We start from the raw sequence: 22253 nt of genomic DNA on the forward strand, positions 1-22253 counted from the left end.
GGTTGTCGGGAAGAGGCCCTTGTCCTCATCAACATGGAGACATGGTGCTTTGGGGGGGGGGGGGCGCAGGGCGCCCCCTTCCCCAAAGCACCCACCCCATGTTGAGGGCATGCGGCCTGGTACAGTGCAGATCGCCACCATTTACTAGTAATGGTGGCGATCTGCGATTTTTATCATGACTGTGATATTGCAGTGGACATATCGGACACTTCTGACACATTTATACAGCGATCCGTGCTATAAAAATTCACTGATTACTGAATAAATGTGGCTGGCAGGGAAGGGGTTAATACTAGGGGGTGATCGAGGGGTTAATTATGTTTCCTAGGGAGTGATTCTAACTGTAGGGGGCGGGGACTCACAAGGGGAGAAGACCTATTGGTGTTCCTCTGTACTGAGAACACACCATCGGTCTCCTCTCACCTGATAGGACGTGGATCTGTGTGTTTACACACACAGATCCACGGTCCATCCTTGTTACCGGGCATCGCGGCCACCGAGCACGTGCACCAGATCCCCAGTGACGCGGCGGTGCGTGCGCACCCCCTGGTGGGCCGGGAAGGCGAGGACGTCATATGACGCCCTCCCAGAATAAGAGCTGCGCCGCTTGGCCATCATATGACAGCCGGCGGGTGGCAGGTGGTTAAGGAAGGCCACTAGAGGGATCTGATGATCACAGGAAATCATTGTATGAAATTACATTTGACCAACATTTGTCATAAGTGAGCAAATGCTGTTCACATTTGATAAACAAAATTTTAAAAATAGACCTCTTAGTGTTTGTGAAATCTTAAACCACGAAATGTACTCAAGGCACTAATATACCTCGAGGGTTGTGTGGGATCTCTGATGAACAGGAAGACAGGACTTCAGTGAGGAACATTTTCCTAACTCAGGACGGGAATACGGCTTCTTCCCTGTGTGAGATCTCTGATGTGTGTTAAGATGGGACTTCACTGAAAAACATTTCCCACACTCAGGACAGGAATACCGTTTTTCCCCCCCATGTGAGACCTTTCATGTCTGGCAAGAACTGATTTTTGTACAAAAGATTTCCCGCACTGGGAACAGGAGTATGGCTTTTGCCCGGTGTGATACCTTTCATGTGTGACAAGTTCTGATTTTCGTCCAAAATCTTTGCCACACTTAGGACAGGAATACGGCTTCTCACCTGTGTGCAATCTCTGATGATTATTAAGGTTGGACTTATCTGAAAAACATTTCCCGCACTCAGGACAGGAAAATGGCTTTGCCCCCATATGAGACCTTTGATGTGCGACAAGGTATGCTTTATCTACAAAACATTTCCCACACTCAAGACAGGAAAATGGCTTCTCCCCCGTGTGAGATCTCTGATGTATGCTAAGACTTGACCTTCTTGAAAAACATTTCCCACACTCAGGACAGGAATACGGCTTCTCACCTGTGTGAGATCTTTTATGCACCTTAAGTTTGGAGTGAAAATTGAAACACTTCCCGCACTCAGTACAGGAAAACCTCTTCTCTGTTGGAAGGACGGCACCGTCCCTCACAGTCTGAGGTTCCTCAGGATAAGAGGAATACGATGGTCCATCTACACTGTGTGGTGTTGGATGATCATTTGAGGTAGTCGGGTTTTCTCCTGGACTATACTGTGTGATGTCCTCATCTTCTACTTTACAGTCTGGAGACAAAGTGAGACAATCCTCTGAGGTTTTCCTCATCTCCTGTCCATCTACTAAAATAGAAATAAAAAGATTATTACTAGACATGAGCAGATTGGTTCCCCTAATCCAGGACTCCGCCCACATCAGGTTACAATATCTCCTGTTTCCTGCAGACAGATATACATTTCCCATAGCCTTATGCTGTACAGACTCCTCATGTTTCCCAATGCGAGCTCATACATTGTACTTGTTCAACTTTCCAACCAGAAGTGACTGGACTTAGCAAGATACTCTTCCCATGTTGAGGGTATGCGGCCTGGTATGGTTCAGGAGGGGGGGTTCTCACTCTCCAACCCCTCTTGGACAGCCAGCCTGCATGCTCGGATGAGGGTCTGGTATGGATTGTGAGACCACACACTTTTTTTCTTGTTTTTTTTTGCATAGGGTTCTCTCTTAAATACCATACAAGATTCATAATATTGGTATTCAGTAATCAGTGGGATTTACCTGGGATAAGTTGCAGAGGTCCCACACCGCTGCCTCCCATCTCCTGAGACTGCATTCAGTGACTTGGGTCTGAGAATATACAGACATATCCCTCCACCCGGCACAGCCAGCAGACAACAGAACAAGTAATCCTGAGAGAATTGTTCTGTCAGAAATTTTACTAGACCCAAAACACATTCCCCAGGTGCCTAGGTCGAGCAATGTCTATGGTGAAAATGAACATTTTACTGCCAGTTGAACCCCAGAATCTCCATAAATCCAGTCTAGATACATAAATTGTGTCGGCAGCACAGAGAAGGAAGATTATCGGAGAGAAATACAGGAATACAGGATGGGGAACACAGCTCAGGAAAGTGACCAGGGGATTACAGGCTGATATCACCCAATCCTCATCCTACTCTGGACCAATCAGTGAGCAGTATGGGTGGAGGAATGTATTTAGTGGTAATGACCCACCTGTGCTGATCTCTGTAGGAGTGTCCTCCTCTATAAATGTCCCCGTTATTCCATCCTCCTCCATAGACTGCTGATCATCCCTCACATACCTCTCTTCTTCTGCTTTACTCTCAACTTTTATATCTATTAGATCTTCATCCTAAACCAAGAAAAGGATTAAAAATAACATCTGTAAAATAAAAGAATTAATGATGTGATATTCCCCAAGAAAATGAACACTTTGATACAATGAGCCCATGTTCTACATCAGTGTCCTCAGGACCAACTAACAGGCCAGATTTTAGATCTTAACTTTGGGAGATGCAGACTAGAATACTGCAATCACTGAGCAGCATATGATATCACCTGTGATGTATTTCAGTTATCTTGCAAACCTGGCCTGTTAGTGGGTCTTGAGAACCACAGTTCTAGATGCTCAAACCTACCAACCTTGTAACAGTGAGGGATGGTGTGATCTTCCTGTGTGGAATCCCGGGAATACAGAGGATGGGGACATCTCTCTGGTGGGTTCCTGGTATTTGGTGGCTCCGTCATATCCTTGTGTCCTTCTGAAAACTCCTCCATCACTCCATACTCCTCATCCTCCTCTTTATACTCTTCTTTGACAACAATTGTATAATCCGCGAGGTTTCCACTCTGAAAATTAAATAAAACATTCATTGTAACAAACATACTTGTATATGAATCATAATTATCAGTGACTGTTCCTCATCTACCTGATGATGGTGAGGGATGGTGTGACCTTCCTGTGTGGAATCCCGGGAATACAGAGGACGGGGACATCTCTCTGGTGGGTTCCCATTACTGGATCCATCTGTAGGAAACACACACACTGACTGAATACATTGTTTCTATGTGTTTATCAGATGATGGGGGATCTAGGTGGAGCCTCCGTACTGCTCTCTCCTTTACAATAAAGTCTCCTCTTACCCGGTGATGTGAGGGGCGGCTGATTGTCCATCATGACGTCCTTGTAGAGATCCTTGTGTCCTTCTAAATACTCCCACTCCTCCATGGAGAAATAGACAGTGACATCCTGACACCTTATAGGAACCTGACACACACAATGATACAGTCACCATCCAGACACATCCCTTGTCTGTTACTGGATAATGTCCCAGAATTCCCAGAATCCTCCTCACCTCTCCTCCATCATCTCTCTGGTGACTTCTAGAATCTTCTTTGTATTTCTCTATTCTATCAGGGAGGGAGGTGGAGGCGACGTGATGTCATATGATCTCCAGACTTCACAGGAGGAAAACTCTAGTATAAGAACACAAATAGTAAAATCAAATGATTTTTCCAGAATCCTCCTCCTATCCTTTCTGGTCAGGTCTCCAGATTATTAAAGCCCCACTTCAAGAACCCCCATGCCCACTGTAGGTTAAAGGCTTGGTATAAGGAATTTGGACATCATTACATAAAATACAGGATCAACAGTGCACGTGGGTCTGCAAGTGCACTCAAGTCTGCGGGTGCACGTGGGTTTGTGAGTGCATTTGGTCTGCAAGTACTTTGTGTATTGTCTTGTTGGGTACCTGTGTAGTTTATTGTTGAGTATTAGTGTCAGGAAGCTAGTTGTTAGTTCATTTGGACAGGGTATAAACCCAATCCTAATTAAATTGGTAGGTACGATGCCTGGCGGGTGTGGAGATATGACTCGGTGTACATCTTGCGACATCTATGCGTTCCTGTTTGAAATATCTCTTTATTCGTTTTTTATTTATTTTTTTACATATCCATTATACATTTCACTATTTACATTCATTGCTCTCTTATGAGCTTCCATAAAATCCATTCATAGTAATTTCCTCAAATACTACAAAATTATACATATACATTTATACATTCATATCCCTCTCACTCCCTTTTCCTTTTTGGTGTGGCTTGTCCCATCTCCATGCTGTTTTATCCTGATGCCGTTATGGAATTTTCTATCCAGCTTGCCCATACTCTCTTATATTCCTCTCCATGTCCTCTACTCCAATGAGTTTCTTGATCATCTGATCGAGGGTGAATACTGCTGTGCAAAATGTAAGCACATTGTTTCCCTGGAAGCCCAGGTTCTGAATCTGGGGAAACAACTGTCAGCACTGAGAAGTCCCTCCATACTAAAGGAGAGCCGGGGAACGTACACAGCAGGTGCCAGTAGGGCCCAGCACAGAGGTGGGTGGAGACAAAGAGGCGAAGGCACTAGGAAAGAGTAGATGGCTGACAGTTAGGAAGGGTAAAGGGGGAGGTGCCAGGGAGGCCGATCCAGGGCTGGAGAATCCCAATAAGTATGCTCCATTGAGTAAAATTGGTGAAACCAGTCATGGACCAACACTGCTGGAGCTGAGGGACTCTCTTGGTTGCCAGGGGGAAGAACTCCTCCAGTGAAATTGGGGGAGAAGTGAAGGGAAAGGAAAGACAGATTCTGGAGGTAGGGGACTCAATTCTTAGAAGGACAGAGAGGGCAATCTGTAACAAAGACCTGACGCGCGGAACTGTATGTTGTCTACCAGGCCCTTGGGTTCAGCACATCATCGATCTGGTGGACAGATTACTGGGAGGGGCTGGGAAGGCCCAGCTGTCATGGTGCATGTTGGCACCAAATGCCAAAGTCAGAGGCAGATGGAGTGTCCTAAGGAACGATTTTAAGGACTTAGAGCTAAATTGAGGAAAAGGACCTCCACGGTAGTATTCTAAGGAATACTACCAGTAAACTAGGCGACGGGGGGGTCCAGAGGTAGAGATAGTCAGCGCAGAACATATTCCAGAGGGTAGTATTGGGGGCATTAGTGCTAGGTTGACTAAAGTACATAAACCAAGGTAAGTATAGTAACATGTTCTAGTTGCAATCTTGGAACACCCAATAAGAGGACAGTATGCGAGTGATCTAAACTACATGGCATGTTCATCAATGCCAGGAGCCTGGCGGACAAGATGGGTGAACTAGAGATAATGTTTTACGAGGAGGATTTGGATTTTGTGGGAATTTCAGAGACCTGGTTCAACAGCTCCCATGATTGGCTGGCATCCATTCAAGGGTATACCCTTTATCGCAGAGATAGAGAGGGTAAAAAAGGGGGAGGGGTATGTCTAAATATCAATAATAATGTACACGTGAATGTGAGAGATGACATCATTAAGGGAGCTAGGGAGGAGGTGGAATCCTTATGGGTAGAGCTCCAAAAGGGATAAAGCTAAGGGGAAAATAATACTGGGAGTATGCTATAGGCCCCCTAACCTGAGGGAGGAGGGGGAGACGGACCTCCTATCACAATTTGGATTAGCAGCAAGGATGGGAAGGGTTATCATAATGGGGGATTTTAATTCTCCAGACTAAGGATGAGCTCCGGCGTGTTCGCACACTCCACATGCAGAGCCCGCCAAGAAGTCGGCGCAGCGCTGCGCTAATCACAGGCAGTGAGACATTGCCCAATGTGCGGCTGCAAAGATCGGGAAATGTCTCATTGCCTGTGATTAGTGCTGTACTGCGCCGACTTCCTGGCGGGCTCTGCATGTGGAGTGTGTGAACACGCCGGAGCTCATCCCTAATCCAGACATAGATTGGGCGGAGGGAACCACGCATTCCTCCAAGGCTCGCCAGTTCCTAAATGTTTTGCAGGACAATTTCATGGGTCAGATGGTAGATGCACCAACCGGAAATAAAGCATTACTAGATCTACTGATTACCAACAATAATAGACCTAATCACGGATGTGGAAATACAGGGCAATTTAGGTAACAGCGATCACAGGTCAATTGGCTTCATTATAAATCACACAAATATGAAACATAAAGGGAATAAAAAGACACAGAATTTCAAAAGAGCCAACTTCCCTAAACTACGACCCCCGCTCTAAAAGGCATAAATTGGGATAAAATCTTAGGAACAAAGAATACGGAGGAGAAATGGGTTTGCTTTAAGAGCATATTAAGTAAGGGCATTAGCCAGTGCATCCCAAATTTAAAAGAGCGAACAAAATTTCTGGATGGCTTAACTCCAATGTAAAAATGCATATAAAGTAAAAGCAAATGAGAAGGCCTTCAAAAAAAATACGAGGTTGGGGGATCATCATCAGCATTCAGACTTTATAAAGAATGCAACAAGAAATGTAAGGGTGCAATAAGGATGGCTAAGAAAGAACAAGAAAAACACAGCAAGGAGAGCAAAAAAAATCCCAAGAAATTCTTTAACCACTTCCCGACCACCGCACGACGATGTACGTCGACAGAATGGCACGGGCAGGCATAAGGGCGTAAATGTACGTCCCTGCCTTCCCGCGGGTCGGGGGCCCCATCGGGCCCCCGCCCGGTGCCTGCGGCGGTCGGTATTCGTTCGGGAGCGATCCCGGACGAGGGGGCGGCCATTCATTCATGGCCACCCCCTCGCGATCGCTCCCGACGAATAGAAATCGTTTGTGACATCACTTCCTCTCCTGTAATGTAAACACAGGAGAGGAAGTGATGTTTTCTCTCCTCCGTGTCGGTATTGTTCGTTCCGACACCGAGGAGAGAGGATCGGTGAGTTGCACCAACACGTCACTACACAGTAGAACATGCCAGGCACACTCACACCCCCCCCCCCCCGATCACCCCCCCAATTACCCCTGCCCCCCAGTCACAGTGACACCAATGTCATTTTTTTTTTTTTTGCATTGGTGTCATTTGTGACTGTAATAACTGTTAGGGCAGTTAGGGTTAGCCCCCTTTAGTTCTAATGTACCCCCCTAACCCCCCCAATAAAGGTTTAACCCCGTGATCACCCCCCGTCGCCAGTGTCACTAAGGCTGGGTTCACATTGCAGCGGTTTATGAGAACGAATGTGATTCGCACCGCACTGCAGTGCAAATCACATCCGATCTCTGTGCGATTCGAGTTCAGCCATACAGATAGTATGGCTGAATTCGCATCGCACCCGCCGCAAATTCGCACGGGACCCTTTTTTTGGCCCGCAGCAGAATCGGATTGCATGGGTGTTCACACCATGCGATCCGAGTTTGCAGATCGCACTGCGATATGCGAACTGATCTGGGGGTGTCATTAACATTTCACTGACACTCCCAGCAGTTCGCATAGGGCAGTGTGAACTGCCGCCGGGAGGCATGCGATGCGGGAACCCGCCACGGATTCGTGGCGTTCCTGCATCGCTCCAGTGTGAACCCAGCCTAATAAGCGATCATTTTTCTGATCGCTGTATTAGTGTCACAGGTGACGCTAGTTAGGCAGGTAGGTATTTAGGTTCGCCGCAGCTTTTTATAGCGCCAGGGACCCCCATATACTACCGCATAAAGCCCCCTGATTGCCCCCTAGTTAACCCTTTCACCAGTGATCACCATATAACTGTTACAGGTGATGCTGGTTGGTTAGTTATTTTTTTATAGTTTCAGGGCACCCGCCATTTATTACCTAATAAAGGTTTAACCCCCTGATCACCCGGCGGGTGTCATTTGTGACTGTAATAACTGTTAGGGCAGTTAGGGTTAGCCCCCTTTAGTTCTAAGGTACCCCCCTAACCCCCCCAATAAAGGTTTAACCTCGTGATCACCCCCCGTCGCCAGTGTCACTAAGGCTGGGTTCACATTGCAGCGGTTTATGAGAACGGATGTGATTCGCACCGCACTGCAGTGCAAATCACATCCGATCTCTGTGCGATTCGAGTCCAGCCATACAGATAGTATACAGATAGTATGGCTGAATTCGCGTCGCACCCGCCGCAAACTCGCACGGGACCCTTTTTTTGGTCCGCAGCAGAATCGGATCGCATGGGTGTTCACACCATGCGATCCGAGTTTGCAGATCGCACTGCGATATGCGAACTGATCTGGGGGTGTCATTAACATTTCACTGACACTCCCAGCAGTTCACATAGGGCAGTGTGAACTGCCGCCGGGAGGCATGTGATGCGGGAACCCGCCGCGCATTCGTGGTGTTCCCACATCGCTCCAGTGTGAACCCAGCCTAATAAGCGATCGTTTTTCTGATCGCTGTATTAGTGTCACAGGTGACGCTAGTTAGGCAGGTAGGTATTTAGGTTCGCCGCAGCTTTTTATAGCGCCAGGGACCCCCATATACTACCGCATAAAGCCCCCTGATTGCCCCCTAGTTAACCCTTTCACCAGTGATCACCATATAACTGTTACAGGTGACGCTGGTTGGTTAGTTATTTTTTTATAGTTTCAGGGCACCCGCCATTTATTACCTAGTCTCACTAGTGTACCCCTAAATTTAGGGGTGTCTACTTTCCAAAATGGGGTCATTTGGGGGGGGTTTGTGCCATCTTGGCATTTTATGGCCTTCAAAACTGTAACGCCCTTAGAAAGCCTGAAGACGGTGCTTGGTTTTCGGGGCCCCGTACGCGGCTAGGCTCCCAAAAAGTCCCACATATGTGGTATCCCCGTACTCAGGAGAAGCAGCAGAATTTATTTTGGGGTGTCATTTCACATATGCCCATGGCATGCGTGAGTAATATATCATTTAGTGACAACTTTGTGAAAAAAAAAAAGTTTGTAATTTTCCCGCAACTTGTGGCAAAATATAAAATATTCCATGGACTCAACATGCCTCTCAGCAAATAGCTTGGGGTGTCTACTTTCTAAAATGGGGTCATTTGTGGGGGTTTTGTGCCATCTTGGCATTTTATGGCCTTCAAAACTGTAATAGGTAGTGAGAAGTGAACTCAAAAATTTACGCCCTTAGAAAGCCTGAAGGCGGTGCTTGGTTTTCGGGGCCCCGTACGCGGCTAGGCTCCCAAAAAGTCCCACATATGTGATATCCCCGTACTCAGGAGAAGCAGCAGAATTTATTTTGGGGTGTCATTTCACATATGCCCATAGCATGTGTGAGCAATATATCATTTAGTGACAACTTTGTGTAAAAAAAAAAAAAAAATTTTTTTTGTCATTATTCAATCGCTTGAGGCAAAAAAATTAAATATTCAATGGTCTCAACATGCCACTTATCAATTTCCTTATTGGGTCTACTTTCCAAAATGGGGTCATTTGGGGGGGTTTTGTACTGCCCTGCCATTTTAGCACCTCAAGAAATGAGATAGGCAGTCGTAAACTAAAAGCTGCGTAAATTCCAGAAAACGTACCTTAGTTTGTAGATGTGACAACTTTTGCGCAAACCAATAAATATACAGTTATTGACTTTTTTTTTACCAAAGACATGTGGCTGAATAAATTTTGGCCTAAATGTATGACTAAAATTGAGTTTATTGGATTTTTCTAATAACAAAAAGTAGAAAATATCATTTTTTTTCAAAATTTGCGGTCTTTTTACGTTTATATCGCAAAAACTAAAAATCGCAGAGGCAATCAAATACCATCAAAAGAAAGCTCTATTTGTGGGAAGAAAAGGACGCAAATTTTGTTTGGGTACAACATTGCATGACCGCGCAATTACCAGTTAAAGCAGCGCAGTGCCAAATTGTAAAAAGACCTCTGGTCATTGACCAGCAAAATGGTCCGGTCTGAAAGTGGTTAAGTATGTAAACAGTAAAAAATGGAGGACAGACCATATTGGCCCCATAAAGAATGAGGAAGGACATCTGGTTACAAAGGATGGGGAGATGGCGAAGGTGTAGTGCAGTGTTTATTCTCATGACACATAACAGGAAGCACTCATGGCTAACAGAGGACAGATTTAGACTTGGGAAACTTAACAATAATATATTACCCGAGGGTACTTAGGAAACACAGTCAAGTAATTGCCAGACCATTGTTCCTAATTTTTACTGACAGTCTACTGACTGGAATGGTACCAGCTGATTGGAGAAAAGCACCAATATTTAAAAAAAGGCCAAAATACATCCCTGGGAATTACAGACCAGTTAGCCTAACATCAATAGTATGTAAGCTCTTGGAGGGGATGATAAGTGGAGATTTTAGTAATGAAAACATTATCATCAGCATGGATTCATGAAGAATCGTTCTTGCTAAACCAATCTATTAACCTTCTATGAGGAGCTGGAAGAAGAAAGCGGAGACCCGGCAAGAAGTACCGAAGAGGCGGGGCAAGACCCCCGAAGTCGGAAGAAGAGGCGGCAGCGGCGACAGAAGACCGGGCCACCGCTAGTAAAAGAGCTGGAAGAAGAAAGCGGAGGCCTGGCAAGAAGAACCGAAGAGGAGGACAAGACCCCCAAAGTCGGAAGAAGACCCCCGGACGGCGGCCGCGACGACGAAGAAGAAAGCCGGGCTCCTCCGCTAGTAAAAGAGCTAGCAGAAGATAGTGGAGGAGTCCGGCGAGAAGACCCCCCCAAGACGGAAGACCACCGGAGCTGTGCAATAAATTATTTTAAAAACATGTGTTGTGTTTTTTTTCTTTACACTTTTTTTCACCAGGTGAATGGGTAGGGGTACATGGTACCCCAATACTCATTCACATAGGATGGGAGGCCGACATCTGGGGGCCCCCTGATTCTGATAAGCCCCCCCGCCCACAGACCCCGACAACCAACGGCCAGGGTTGTCGAGAAGAGGCCCTTGTCCTCATCCCCAAAGCACCACCTATGTTGAGGGCACGCAGCCTGGTACGGCTCGGGGGGTGGGGGGGGGTGGGGGGCGCTCGCTCGTGACCGGCCGGGCTGCATGCTTGGATAAGGGTCTGATATGGACTTTGGGGGGGGGGGGGGCCCACGCCGTTTTTTTGGCGTAGGGCTTCCCCTTTAAGTCCATACCAGTTGACGAGGCCAGCGACGTGTCAATCTCCCTGCCGAAGGCGGCGGCATTGACTTCCTTCGCTAGTCTCGTCTACCTGGAGCTGCGTTCAAAATGAATGGACTTTCCTCCGTGTGTGGGCAAGTCCGTTCATTTCAAAAGTCTGACGGACTAGCACACAGATGGCCGAATTTTGAGTCAAAACTTCTTTCTAAGTCCGCCGGACTTTTGGAAAGAAAAAGTCAGCCGGAGCCCACACACGGGCGGATAGTCTGATCGTGTACGCGGCATTAGCCATGCCTGGAGGAAAGTCTGGGTTACCCTTAATAGGAGTGATCTGTCTGATAGCACGTGTACTTTACAGGCCCTGTCAAAAGCATGAAGTGTTGCCTCAATAAGAGGGTGCAAATGGATAAGCGGTGTACCAGGGAAATGAGCGGAGCTCAGCCCCAGAGATCAATTACTTAAGCAACACCCAGCCCTTGCATCACGTATGTAGCCTCCAATCATCTACCCAATAATACAGCTGGAGATCCGGAAGGCCAATTCCACCCCCAGATTTTGGTAACACCAGCTTCACCCACCCAATTCGTGCTGCTTTGGTTTCCCAGAGAATTGCCCTGCACATCCTCCTGTAGGCTGCGAAAAAAGGAGGGCAGTAAGCAGATCGGGATAGTCTGCAATTTATACAATAACCGGGGAAGCACCGTCATCTTAAGGATTGAGACCTGTCTAAACCAGGAAACAGTGGGCACTTCCCACCTGTGGAGGTCCTGCTGTATGTTTTTTCAGTTCTGACAAGAATTCTTTTTTCATAAAGGTCTTTTAGTTTACTAGGGAGTTGGATACCTAAGTAGGTGATGGCATCCGTTTTCCAGCGGAAGGCAAAGTTTGTCTGACAGAGTTGTACTAGCTTAGGGGTAGCAAAATATTTAGTAGAAAGGACTTTGAATCATTCATTTTCAAGTTTGATATAATCTTGAACTGTTCTAGAACCGGAATCAGATTGGGCAAGGACATCATTGGGGATGAGAGGAAGAGCAAGCTATCATCCACAAAGGCAGCAATCTCGTATTCCCGTTGATGAACCTCAATTCCCTTTTATGTTTGATTTGCCCGAATACAGCACAAGAGAGGTTCCAATGTAAGGATATAAAGCAAGGGGGAAAAAGGACATCCCTGTCTGGTTCCATTATATATGGAGAAGGCGTCTGACAAGTGACCATTAACCCAAACCCTAGCTTTTGGATTGGCATATAGAGCTCCAATGAAGACCCGCATAACAACTTCCCAGTCCTAGGGTTTCCAGAACCGAGTCCATGTAGTCCCAGGCCACTCGGTCAAACACCTTCTCCGCATCCATTGCCAGAAAGTAACGGTCTCATTGGGTAGAGGTAAGCCAGTGATGTAGATTTAGGGCCTTGATAGTGTTGTCCCTGGCCTCTTTGCCAGGAACAAAGCCAACCTGGTCCAAACTCACCCAGGCAGGCACGTGGTAATACAATGAGGTTCTTGGAGAACAATTTGATGTCCACATTCAGGAGAGAAATGGGTCGGTAATTGGCAACATTAGTGGGGTCTTTATTCTCTTTAGGGATCAATGAAATGTATGCCTCGAATAGGTTCCCTGAGGAACAAGGGACACGAGATAGTGTGTTGAAGGCCCTAAGAAAACCTGCCGCCAAAAGATCTGCAAAATGTTTATAATATTGCACTGAGAAGCCATCCGGCCCTGGGCATTTACCAGGCTTTGTGGCCTTTAAGGCCTCCGCCCATTCCTCTGATGACAGCGGGGCTTCCAAAGCCTGCCAATCAGTAGCAGAAAGTGCACAAAGGCTATATCTGCCATGAAAGTCTCGTATTAGATCCGATTGTGCATCTTCTGCTACAGGTCTGTTTTCATCTGATTTCAGATTGTATAGTTTACTATAGAAGGTGTGAACCTGGCGAGCAATGTCCTAATTTCTGGAATGAGTTACCCCTCTGTATCTACCACATGATGGACTGTGGAGGCGAGGGTGCATTTCTGCGTGAACCTCGCTTAAAGCCTTCTTGGTTTATTGCCTTGTTCATAGAACAATTTCTGTGATAACAGCTGCCACTTCCTTTCCATTTTAAATAGTTCCTCTAGTAGAAGTGACCGTGTGTCAGCTAATTCTTTTACTACCTTAATTGCCAGGGAACACTTATGCTGGGCTTCCAGTAAGGTTATTTTGTCAGATAGGGCCCAAACAAGCGTTTGACGTTCCTTCTTTTTCCTGGCTGCGATGGCCAACAAGTGGCCTCGTACAACACACTTATGTGCCTCCCACTGAGTCATGGGGACACATCTGGCATGTCGTTGTGGCGAAAGTAATCACCAATGGCCTATTTGATAGCCTCCAAATCCCCAGGATCTGTAAGAAGGGAGGCATCCAATCTCCGGATCTTGGTTGACGTTTCCCTCTGGGGAAAACGTAAAGTCAGTGTGGTCGGGTGATGGTCCGGAAGTATCATGTTCTCTATTGGCGCATCATAGAAGTAGGACAGTTCTGCCTGATGTATGAAAAGGTAATCCAGTAGCAGTTATGCAGAGATGAGAAAAATGTAGTCTTTCCCCCCGCAAATTCAAGGTGTGCCAGGTATCATGGAGCATGAGAGAGGCCAAATTAAGTTTCACTTGACGCAAAACAGAGAATGCAAATGAGGAGGTACCCATGGAGGTGTCAAGAAGCGGGTCCAGGGCCATGTTAAAGTCACCCTCCCCAGACTTGTCTGAAATGTCATGAGCTGCAGGAGGACGTCTTTCAAGGTCACCTGTTTAGAGTTTGGACAATATATATTTGCCAGTGTCACCTGTTCGTTCTTCCAGATTCCCTTAAGAAAGAGGAATCTGCCTTCTGGGTCCAGCATCTGGCCTGTGAGGCGAAATGCAAACGACTTTACGATTACTATTGACACTCCTTTCATTTTGGAATCCGCACAGGTCGCATAATAAACGTCTGGGAAGCAACTATTGGATAGGGAGGGAATGGAGCCAGATTTAAAGTGGGTCTCCTGGAGAAAAAACACTTGGGGTCTATGGCGGTGTGCTTCAGCAAGGACACTGCAACATTTTTATGGAATATTGAGGCCTTTAAACGTTTAAAGGACGTCAAATGACGTGATCAGGATATTAAGACGCTGCACGCCCCGGGGGCACACATCGCAGCGATTATTGTTGCGGTGTGTCAGTCTTACAGTCTGACACCCTGCAACTACGATCTCAGTAAAGAGTCTCTGACAGAGACTCTTTACCATGTGATCAGCCGTGTCCAATCACGGGTGATCACAGTGTAAATAGGAAGAGCCAGTAAAAGGCTTTTGCTCACTCGCATCTGTCAGACCGAGTAGAGGAGAGCTGATCGGTTGCTCCTCTGACAGGAGGGGTCTGTGCTGATCGATTATCAGCACAGCCCCCCCCCGAGGATGCCCACACTGGACCACCAGACCACCAGGGATGCCCAGCAACAGGTATGCCCCCCCAGACCACCAGGGATGCCAGTCAGTGCCCACAATGGATGCCAATCAATGCCCATAATGGATGCCAATAAATGCCCACAATGGGCATCACTGATTGCCATGCATTATTGTTTGGCACTGATTGGCGTCCATCCCTATACAATACTGTACACTACAATGCCCATCTGTGCCGCCTATCAGTGCCCATCCATGCCACCTATCGGTGCCCATCCATGCTGCCTATCAGTGCGCATCCATGCCCATCCGTGCTGCCTATCCAAGCCACCCATCCATGCCAATCCGTGCCACCTATCCATGACAATCCGTGCCACCTATCAGTGCCTATTTGTGGCACCTATCAGTGTCTGTGTCGCATATCAGTGCCATCTATCAGTGCGGCCTATCAGTGCCACTTCATTGATGCCACATCATTGGTGCTCATCAGTGCCACCTTATCAGTGCCAGTCACTGCAGCCCCGTCAATGCCCATCAGTGAAGGAGAAAACGTACTTTACTTATTTACAAAGTTTTGTAACTGAAACAAAAAAAAAAAAAATTTCGGCCTTTTTTTATTTGTTTAGTAGAAAATAAAAATCCCAGAGGTGATCAAATACCAACAAAAGAAAGCTCTATTTGTGGGAACAAAAATTTAGCTTGGGTACAGTGTAGCATGACCGCGCAATTGTCAAAGTGCGACAGAACTGAAAGCTCAAAATTCGTCTGGGCAGGAAAGTCTATAAGTGCCCGGTATTGAAGTGGTTAAGGGAAAAAAAAAAAAACCTCAGCTGTGAAGGATAGAGAGATCTTGGGCAGGCCTACCCAAAAGAGACGAGTAAGGCCCCCATCGAAGAGCCTCCATCCGGCAAAGCCGACAAAGGGTTCAAACTTATCTTAAGCATCATATAGCAACATATATATATATATATATGATAGATAGAAGGGCCGCTAGAAAAGGACCCGTAATCACTACTGTGTTTAATACACTAGTCAGCAGAGACCTCCGTCCCTGAGAACACCTAGTCAGATGGTTACCCAGGGACGAGAGGCCCCAGGGCCCAGCCCATTCCCTAAGTGCGCTCCTTAAGTTAACACATAAAAAGGGAGGGATTATAAGACTAATAAACCATAGAACTATGTGAGAACACTTATAGCCTATTGTGAAAAAGGTGAGAAAGTCACCTGAGTTAGGACTCTCTCGATCGTCCAACATGCTTCACGTACAACTCTCGACGAGGTAATCTAATGTCCGTTTTTAAGTCTGATATAGCAGCAGACAAGCTGTTCTTGATATCCAGGGCCACTTGCTGGAGATCGGCCAGGCACAGGAGAGGAGAAAGCTGTGAGGCATTTATACCCGCCAGCCATGCTGCTGGGGAAATGGCTGTGGGGGTGTAGCTCCTCAGTTCCTGCTCAGCTGGTTAGACGGGGAGGCCGACTGACTTCTCCCTGGCATCTTTGTGCAGTTTGGTCAAGGTTTTCCCCACTGATGTAGGGTCAGATTAAAGCTCTCCTTCTATGCAACCATCTTGCTCCGGTGTTAAGCCACCGCCCTCTACTGATCACATCTTAGGAGTAAGGATGAGCTCAGGCGTGTTCCCATGCTCCACGTGCAGAGCCGCCAGGAAGTCGGCGCAGAGCGGCGCTAATCACAGGCAGTGAGACATTGCCCCGATGCGCGGCTGCAGAGATCAGGCAATGTCTCACTGCCTGTGATTAGAGTGGCGCTGCGCCGACTTCCTGGCGGGCTCAACGCGTATTCCATGCGAACACGCCGGAACCCTTCCCTGCTTAGGATGAATATCTGAGACTAGATTCATTATGGAGATATTAGCTTTCATGACATTTCCTACAAATTACATTCCCCCCCTCTTTCTATTTAAATCTTATAAAATAAAGAAAATAAGATCTTATTACCTCCTCTGCTGCCACTTCCAGCAATGTCTTCTCTCTACTTCCTCCCGACTCACCTCTCACCCGGAACTTCCTGTCTGTATTCCATAGAGACTTCCCCAAACACCAATCCCAGTGCTCTCTTGGTGCTCACACTCAGATTGTGCGCTTAGCTGACCTCCATTACCCTCCTAATAAGTGGCTCCACAATAACTTTGGAGAAATCTATAAGGATATACAGTACATACACACACAGCACAAGGCCGTGTTCACACTACGAGATGTTTCTCAGGGCTGCAGTTCCTTTGAGCTCCACAAGGTGGAGATGCCACTTCTACCCAGACAGGAAATCTCTATGGAATACAGACACGAAGTCTCTAGGCTACAGACAGGAAGTGATGTCAGGTATAAATAAGAAGTTCCGGGTGAGAGGTGAGTCGGGAGGAAGTAGAGAGGAGACGGTGCTGGAAGTGGCAGTAGAGGAGGTAATAAGATCTTATTTTCTATTTACACCCAGTAACCCCCCGTCATGTCCGTCCTCTTCCTCCATAGTCACTGTGATGTCTTTTATCTCCAGCAGATGATGATATACACATATATAGTGTGGAGACCTAGATTAACCCCTTCAGGGGCAAAAAATTCCCCTCTTACGAGGCCGGAACATTCTCTTAATTTTGGAAATAAATTCTAGTAATATGGTCCTCTAAACAAACAGCGCTGACAATAAAGACACGACAATGACCATACATGGCCTACAAAGGGCAATTATTACACTACACAGGCAGCCAATGGATAATTATTACAATATGCAGCAAACACAGTGATGGAGTGCAGGGGTCAGGAGTATGGAGCATAGAGCCCCTTACATTGCTGGTCAGGAGGAAGAAAACATTCCCCGGCCTGCCATGAAGAATGTGTTCCATCATTTGTGTCAGAGGGAGAAAATACTGAGGGTAGTAGAGGACCTGAGGGGCTGTGAGGATTTCGTAAAGGTGAAAGATTTTTAGGGGCATCTGAAGGGGAAATGTAGCTGAAGGACTCTGGGACCCTTGAAGGGGTAGTCAGGCTGTAGGGCTCTGAGGGAATAGGGGGCTGGAGGGCACAGGGAACTCTGATGGACAGAAGGGGGTCTCTGGGTCTGTGATGGCTCTCCCACCCCACCTGTACTAATTTTTCAGACCTTACAGAACAGGCAACCTCAACCATCTTATTGTCTCAGTTGTCATGTGATTTGTTCTGGAATATCAAGTAAGACGAAGAATGGAATTTCTTCACTCGTTGGTGAGCACTTGTTCTTAGAGGAGTTCTGCTTCAGCAGCAAACCAGTTCAGAGAGAAAATAAACCCAAAAGAAAAAAAAGGGAATATCTGATCTGGCAGTCCCTGAGGGTCCTCCAAGATGTAATAAACACTAAACAGTCCAGACGGAGGCTGGGTTTAGACTGGAGGATGGCGTGGCTCACAGCAGGGGTCCGGTGTGTTTCCATTCACTGTTTCAGGTCTAAATTTCAGCACAAATTTATGGCTGAATTTGGACGTGAAATGGGCCAAAAGACACACAGAACTTCTGTGCATTTCGCACCGGATCCGCTCCGGAAATGTGGGATTCTTCTTCATAGAGAGCCGGTCACAATCTCCTGGTATGCGAAATCCACATCCAATTCACAATAGTGTGAATCCAGCCTAAATGTGTTCCCATGGGGGCAGTAGTTCCTAAATGTACAGCAACCCCCCTATTACCCCCCTCACATCCACATCCTATTATTGTGTGACCAAAACCATCCAAATAATTCTTACTTTCATTTCCCAAAGTTATCCATCTACAAGGAGACCTGTATAGATCAATTGATGGCACCAATGAGGATGGAGGAGGACCGGAGTCACATGACTGAGAAGATACTAAACCTCACCCTGGAGATCATCTACCTGCTGACCGGAGAGGTGAGGAGGATTCTGGGAGGTCACATGACATCACTCTTATCTCTATTAATAAAACACAGACCTGACCGGAGAGGTGAGGAGGATTCTGGGAGAGTCAGATGATATTTTTTTTATTTTAATGCAGAGGTTTCCTATTGTGAAATCTGGTGATGATATGACCATCACAGTGCCTCCATGTGACTCCCTAAAACCTGAGAGACACAACATGGAGAAGATTCTAGAAGTCACCAAGAAGATGATGGAGCTGCTGACAGGAGAGGTGAGGAGGATTCTGGGAATTCTGGGACATTATCCAGTAACAGACAAGGGATGTGTCTGGATGGTGACTGTATCATTGTGTGTGTCAGGTTCCTATAAGGTGTCAGGATGTCACTGTCTATTTCTCCATGGAGGAGTGGGAGTATTTAGAAGGACACAAGGATCTCTACAAGGACGTCATGATGGACAATCAGCCGCCCCTCACATCACCGGGTAAGAGGAGACTTTATTGTAAAGGAGAGAGCAGTACGGAGGCTCCACCTAGATCCCCCATCATCTGATAAACACATAGAAACAATGTATTCAGTCAGTGTGTGTGTTTCCTACAGATGGATCCAGTAATGGGAACCCACCAGAGAGATGTCCCCGTCCTCTGTATTCCCGGGATTCCACACAGGAAGGTCACACCATCCCCCACCATCATCAGGTAGATGAGGAACAATCACTGATAGTATCATTAGGATCTGTACATTATCTGCATTGTTACCATTGATGTCATTTTTATTCTATATTCAGAGTGGAAACCTGAGAGAGTCTAAAGTTGAGGTTAAATTTGAGATAAAAGAGGAGGATGATGAGGATGGAGTGATGGAGCAGTCAGAGTTTTTAAAAGAACACATTGATCTGTATCAAGACTCCATGGTTGAGTCACCCATCTACAGAAACCCACCAGAGAGATGTCCCCGTCCTCTGTATTCCCGGGATTCCACACAGGAAGATCACACCATCCCTCACCATCATCAGGTAGATGAGGAACAATCACTGATAGTATCATTAGGATCTGTACATTATCTGTATTGTTACCATTGATATCATTTTTATTATATATTCAGAGTGGAAACCTTGGAAATGATAATATTGTTGTTAAAGAAGAGTATAAAGAGGAGGATGAGGAGTATGGAGTGATGGAGGAATTTTCAGAAGGACACAAGAATATGATGGAGCCACCTAATACCAGGAACCCACCAGAGAGATGTCCCCGTCCTCTGTATTCCCGGGATTCCACACAGGAAGATCACACCATCCCTCACTGTTACAAGGTTGGTGGGACAGAGCTTATAAAACACAGACTCATGGAGACACTGTGCGGATTTTTTTATGTGAGCTTATATTTTACAGATGATTTTCTCTCTCATTTTCTTGGTTTAGAGTGGAGATCCAATCGATATAGAATTTGAGGTGAAATCAGAAGAAGAGAGGTATGTGAGGGATGATCAGCAGTCTATGGAGGAGGATGGAATAACGGGGACATTTATAGAGGAGGACACTCCTACAGAGATCAGCACAGGTGGGTCATTAACACTAAATACATTCCTCCACCCATACTGCTCACTAATTGGTCCAGAGTAGGGCAAGGACTGGGTGATATCAGCCTGTAATCCCCTGGTCACTTTCCTGAGCTGTGTTCCCCGTCCTGTATTCCTGTATTTCTCTCGGATAATCTTCCTTCTCTGTGCTGCAGACATAATTTATGTCTCTAGACTGGATTTATGGAGATTCTGAGGTTTAGCTGGCAAATGTTCATTTTCACCATAAGTGTTGACCTGGGACATGTTTTTGGGTCTTCTGCCCCATGAGTGGGTCTAGTAGGATCTCTGACAGAACAATTCTCCCAGGGTTACTTGTTCTGTTGTCTGCTGGCTGTTCCGGGTGGAGGGATAAGTCTGTATAGTCTCAAACCCAAGTCACTGAGTGCAGTCTCAGGAGATGAGCGATAGCAGTGTGGGGCCTCTGCAACTTGTCTCGTGTAAACATTTAAAGTGTTTGTTAACCTAAAAAAAAACAAAAAGATCCTGTTCCCTTTTAAAACATGAATAACATCACAGTGCTTGTGCTGTGTAATTTGGCCCCTTCTATCACCTAAAATACCTGGTTGATCCTGCCTGGCTATACCTCCCCCCCCCCCGTAAACTGACCACAATATTTATCATGGCTGCTGAGCCCTGACATTGAGGTCAGTTTACGTGCTTCAGTCATCCACAGCCCTTCTCTGTCCTCTTCTCTCCCCCTTCCCTTCCAGGCTGCTTGTGTCAGTGCCTGCCCCCTCCAGCTCTCATAACTACTATTAAATCCTCCCATCCCCCCTGTAACATAATTTTATGTGTCCCTGTGCCTGTGTTTATATAAAATATATGGCGTTCTGTACCTATATCAGAGCGGATCCCAGTGCTTATGTGATTCCCTCTCCCTCCTACATTTCACTTCCTCCCCGGCTGACATCAACAGGAGTTCTTGGGCCTGCCTGCAATGGCTGTCAGTTGGTCAGAGGAGAGAGGTGAGGCGTCACAGGAGCCACTCTGATATATGTACAGATCAGCATATTTTTTATATAACACATGCACTGGGGCCCATAGTGTTATGTTACAGAGGGAATGGGAGGATTTTAAAGTAGTGGCTTAACAACCACTTTAAGCTTACACTGATTGCTGAATACCAGTATTATGACTACTGACCCTTACACTATATAATTCATATTAGACATTACATACTCCTGACCCCTAGACTATATCATTTATATTGTACTTTACATACTCCTGACCCCTGCTCTATATACTCTATGTTGTATATTATATACTCCTGACCCTTATACTATATCAGGGATATGCAATTAGCGGACCTCCAGCTGTTGCAAAACTACAATTCCCATCATGCCTCTGGGTGTTATGCTTGTGGCTGTCAAAGTGTTGCTATGCCTCATGGGACTTGTAGTTCTGCAACAGCTGGAGGTCCGCTAATTGCATATCCCTCTACTATATATTCCTATCTGTTTTATCTTATACAATATGTCCTGACTTCTGCTCTCTCTCCTATATCCGCTGCTATATATAAGCATACAGTAATATGTACTCTTTTTTTTGTTACACCTGTAGTGATACTTCCATAGGAGGCACTAGGATTTTGCCCAGGTCTTCCCCACTTTTTTTTATAGCAACCCGGCACAGGGTATCTTTACAGCCAGGTGATTGAGCTTTAGGTGAAGTCCTTGCTGGGCGCAGATGGAAGACTTCTCCTTGTAACTAGTAGTGACCGTAGAAGTAAAGTTGAGCTGTGTAAGCTGGACAGAGCCTCTTTGGAACACTACCCAGTGTTCGCTTAACTGGACCTTTAGCTAACTCTAACACATCAGAGCAGGGTTAAGAGCAATAGTCTATGAGATCATTAAGCATGTCTGTACTCACAATGCCCAAAAGAACAGCAAGTAGCCTCCTCTCCGTGATACCAAACTAGATCCTCAAATAGACACCCCCTCAGCCAGCTTTGTGAAGAACCAGTGTCACTCTCTCTCCTCAGGCCCTCAGGTTGCTTACCCGAGGCTGCACCGCTTCTCGGCCTTTTGGCTAAAATCAAGTATAGTATCTGTTTTTATCAGTTGCCAAAGGAGGCGCTGTTCCATCCCTATTCGAGAGGGTTTGGTCAGCACTCTCCGATGG

The 22253-nt window shown here is 46.3% G+C and overlaps 2 protein-coding genes and 1 pseudogene across 2 annotated transcripts in view; 2 read left to right on the top strand and 1 right to left on the bottom strand.

Annotated features, from left to right (window-relative positions):
- The window catches only part of LOC143986873 (uncharacterized), a 207211-nt gene extending 203341 nt beyond the window's left edge, over positions 1-3870 (bottom strand). Inside the window, exons 1-6 of the mRNA XM_077485280.1 lie at positions 3752-3870; positions 3540-3663; positions 3326-3423; positions 3039-3245; positions 2610-2748; positions 957-1717 (exon numbers count right to left, since the gene is read on the bottom strand). Coding sequence (XP_077341406.1) covers positions 957-1717; positions 2610-2748; positions 3039-3245; positions 3326-3423; positions 3540-3624 — 1290 coding nt within the window. The 5' untranslated portion in view covers positions 3625-3663; positions 3752-3870. The remainder of the gene's footprint in view (positions 1-956; positions 1718-2609; positions 2749-3038; positions 3246-3325; positions 3424-3539; positions 3664-3751) is intronic.
- A 13185-nt stretch (positions 3871-17055) lies between these two features.
- The window catches only part of LOC143989920 (uncharacterized), a 123279-nt gene continuing 118081 nt past the window's right edge, over positions 17056-22253 (top strand). Inside the window, exons 1-8 of the mRNA XM_077490192.1 lie at positions 17056-17109; positions 18436-18564; positions 18689-18823; positions 18912-19035; positions 19152-19249; positions 19339-19566; positions 19656-19862; positions 19972-20110. Coding sequence (XP_077346318.1) covers positions 18472-18564; positions 18689-18823; positions 18912-19035; positions 19152-19249; positions 19339-19566; positions 19656-19862; positions 19972-20110 — 1024 coding nt within the window. The 5' untranslated portion in view covers positions 17056-17109; positions 18436-18471. The remainder of the gene's footprint in view (positions 17110-18435; positions 18565-18688; positions 18824-18911; positions 19036-19151; positions 19250-19338; positions 19567-19655; positions 19863-19971; positions 20111-22253) is intronic.
- LOC143990665 (U2 spliceosomal RNA) lies at positions 22141-22248 on the top strand (annotated as a pseudogene).

Source organism: Lithobates pipiens, unplaced genomic scaffold (assembly GCF_037356315.1).
Source record: "Lithobates pipiens isolate NorthernLeopardFrog02 unplaced genomic scaffold, aLitPip1_a1.2 Scaffold_18, whole genome shotgun sequence".
Classification (NCBI taxonomy): domain Eukaryota; kingdom Metazoa; phylum Chordata; class Amphibia; order Anura; family Ranidae; genus Lithobates; species Lithobates pipiens.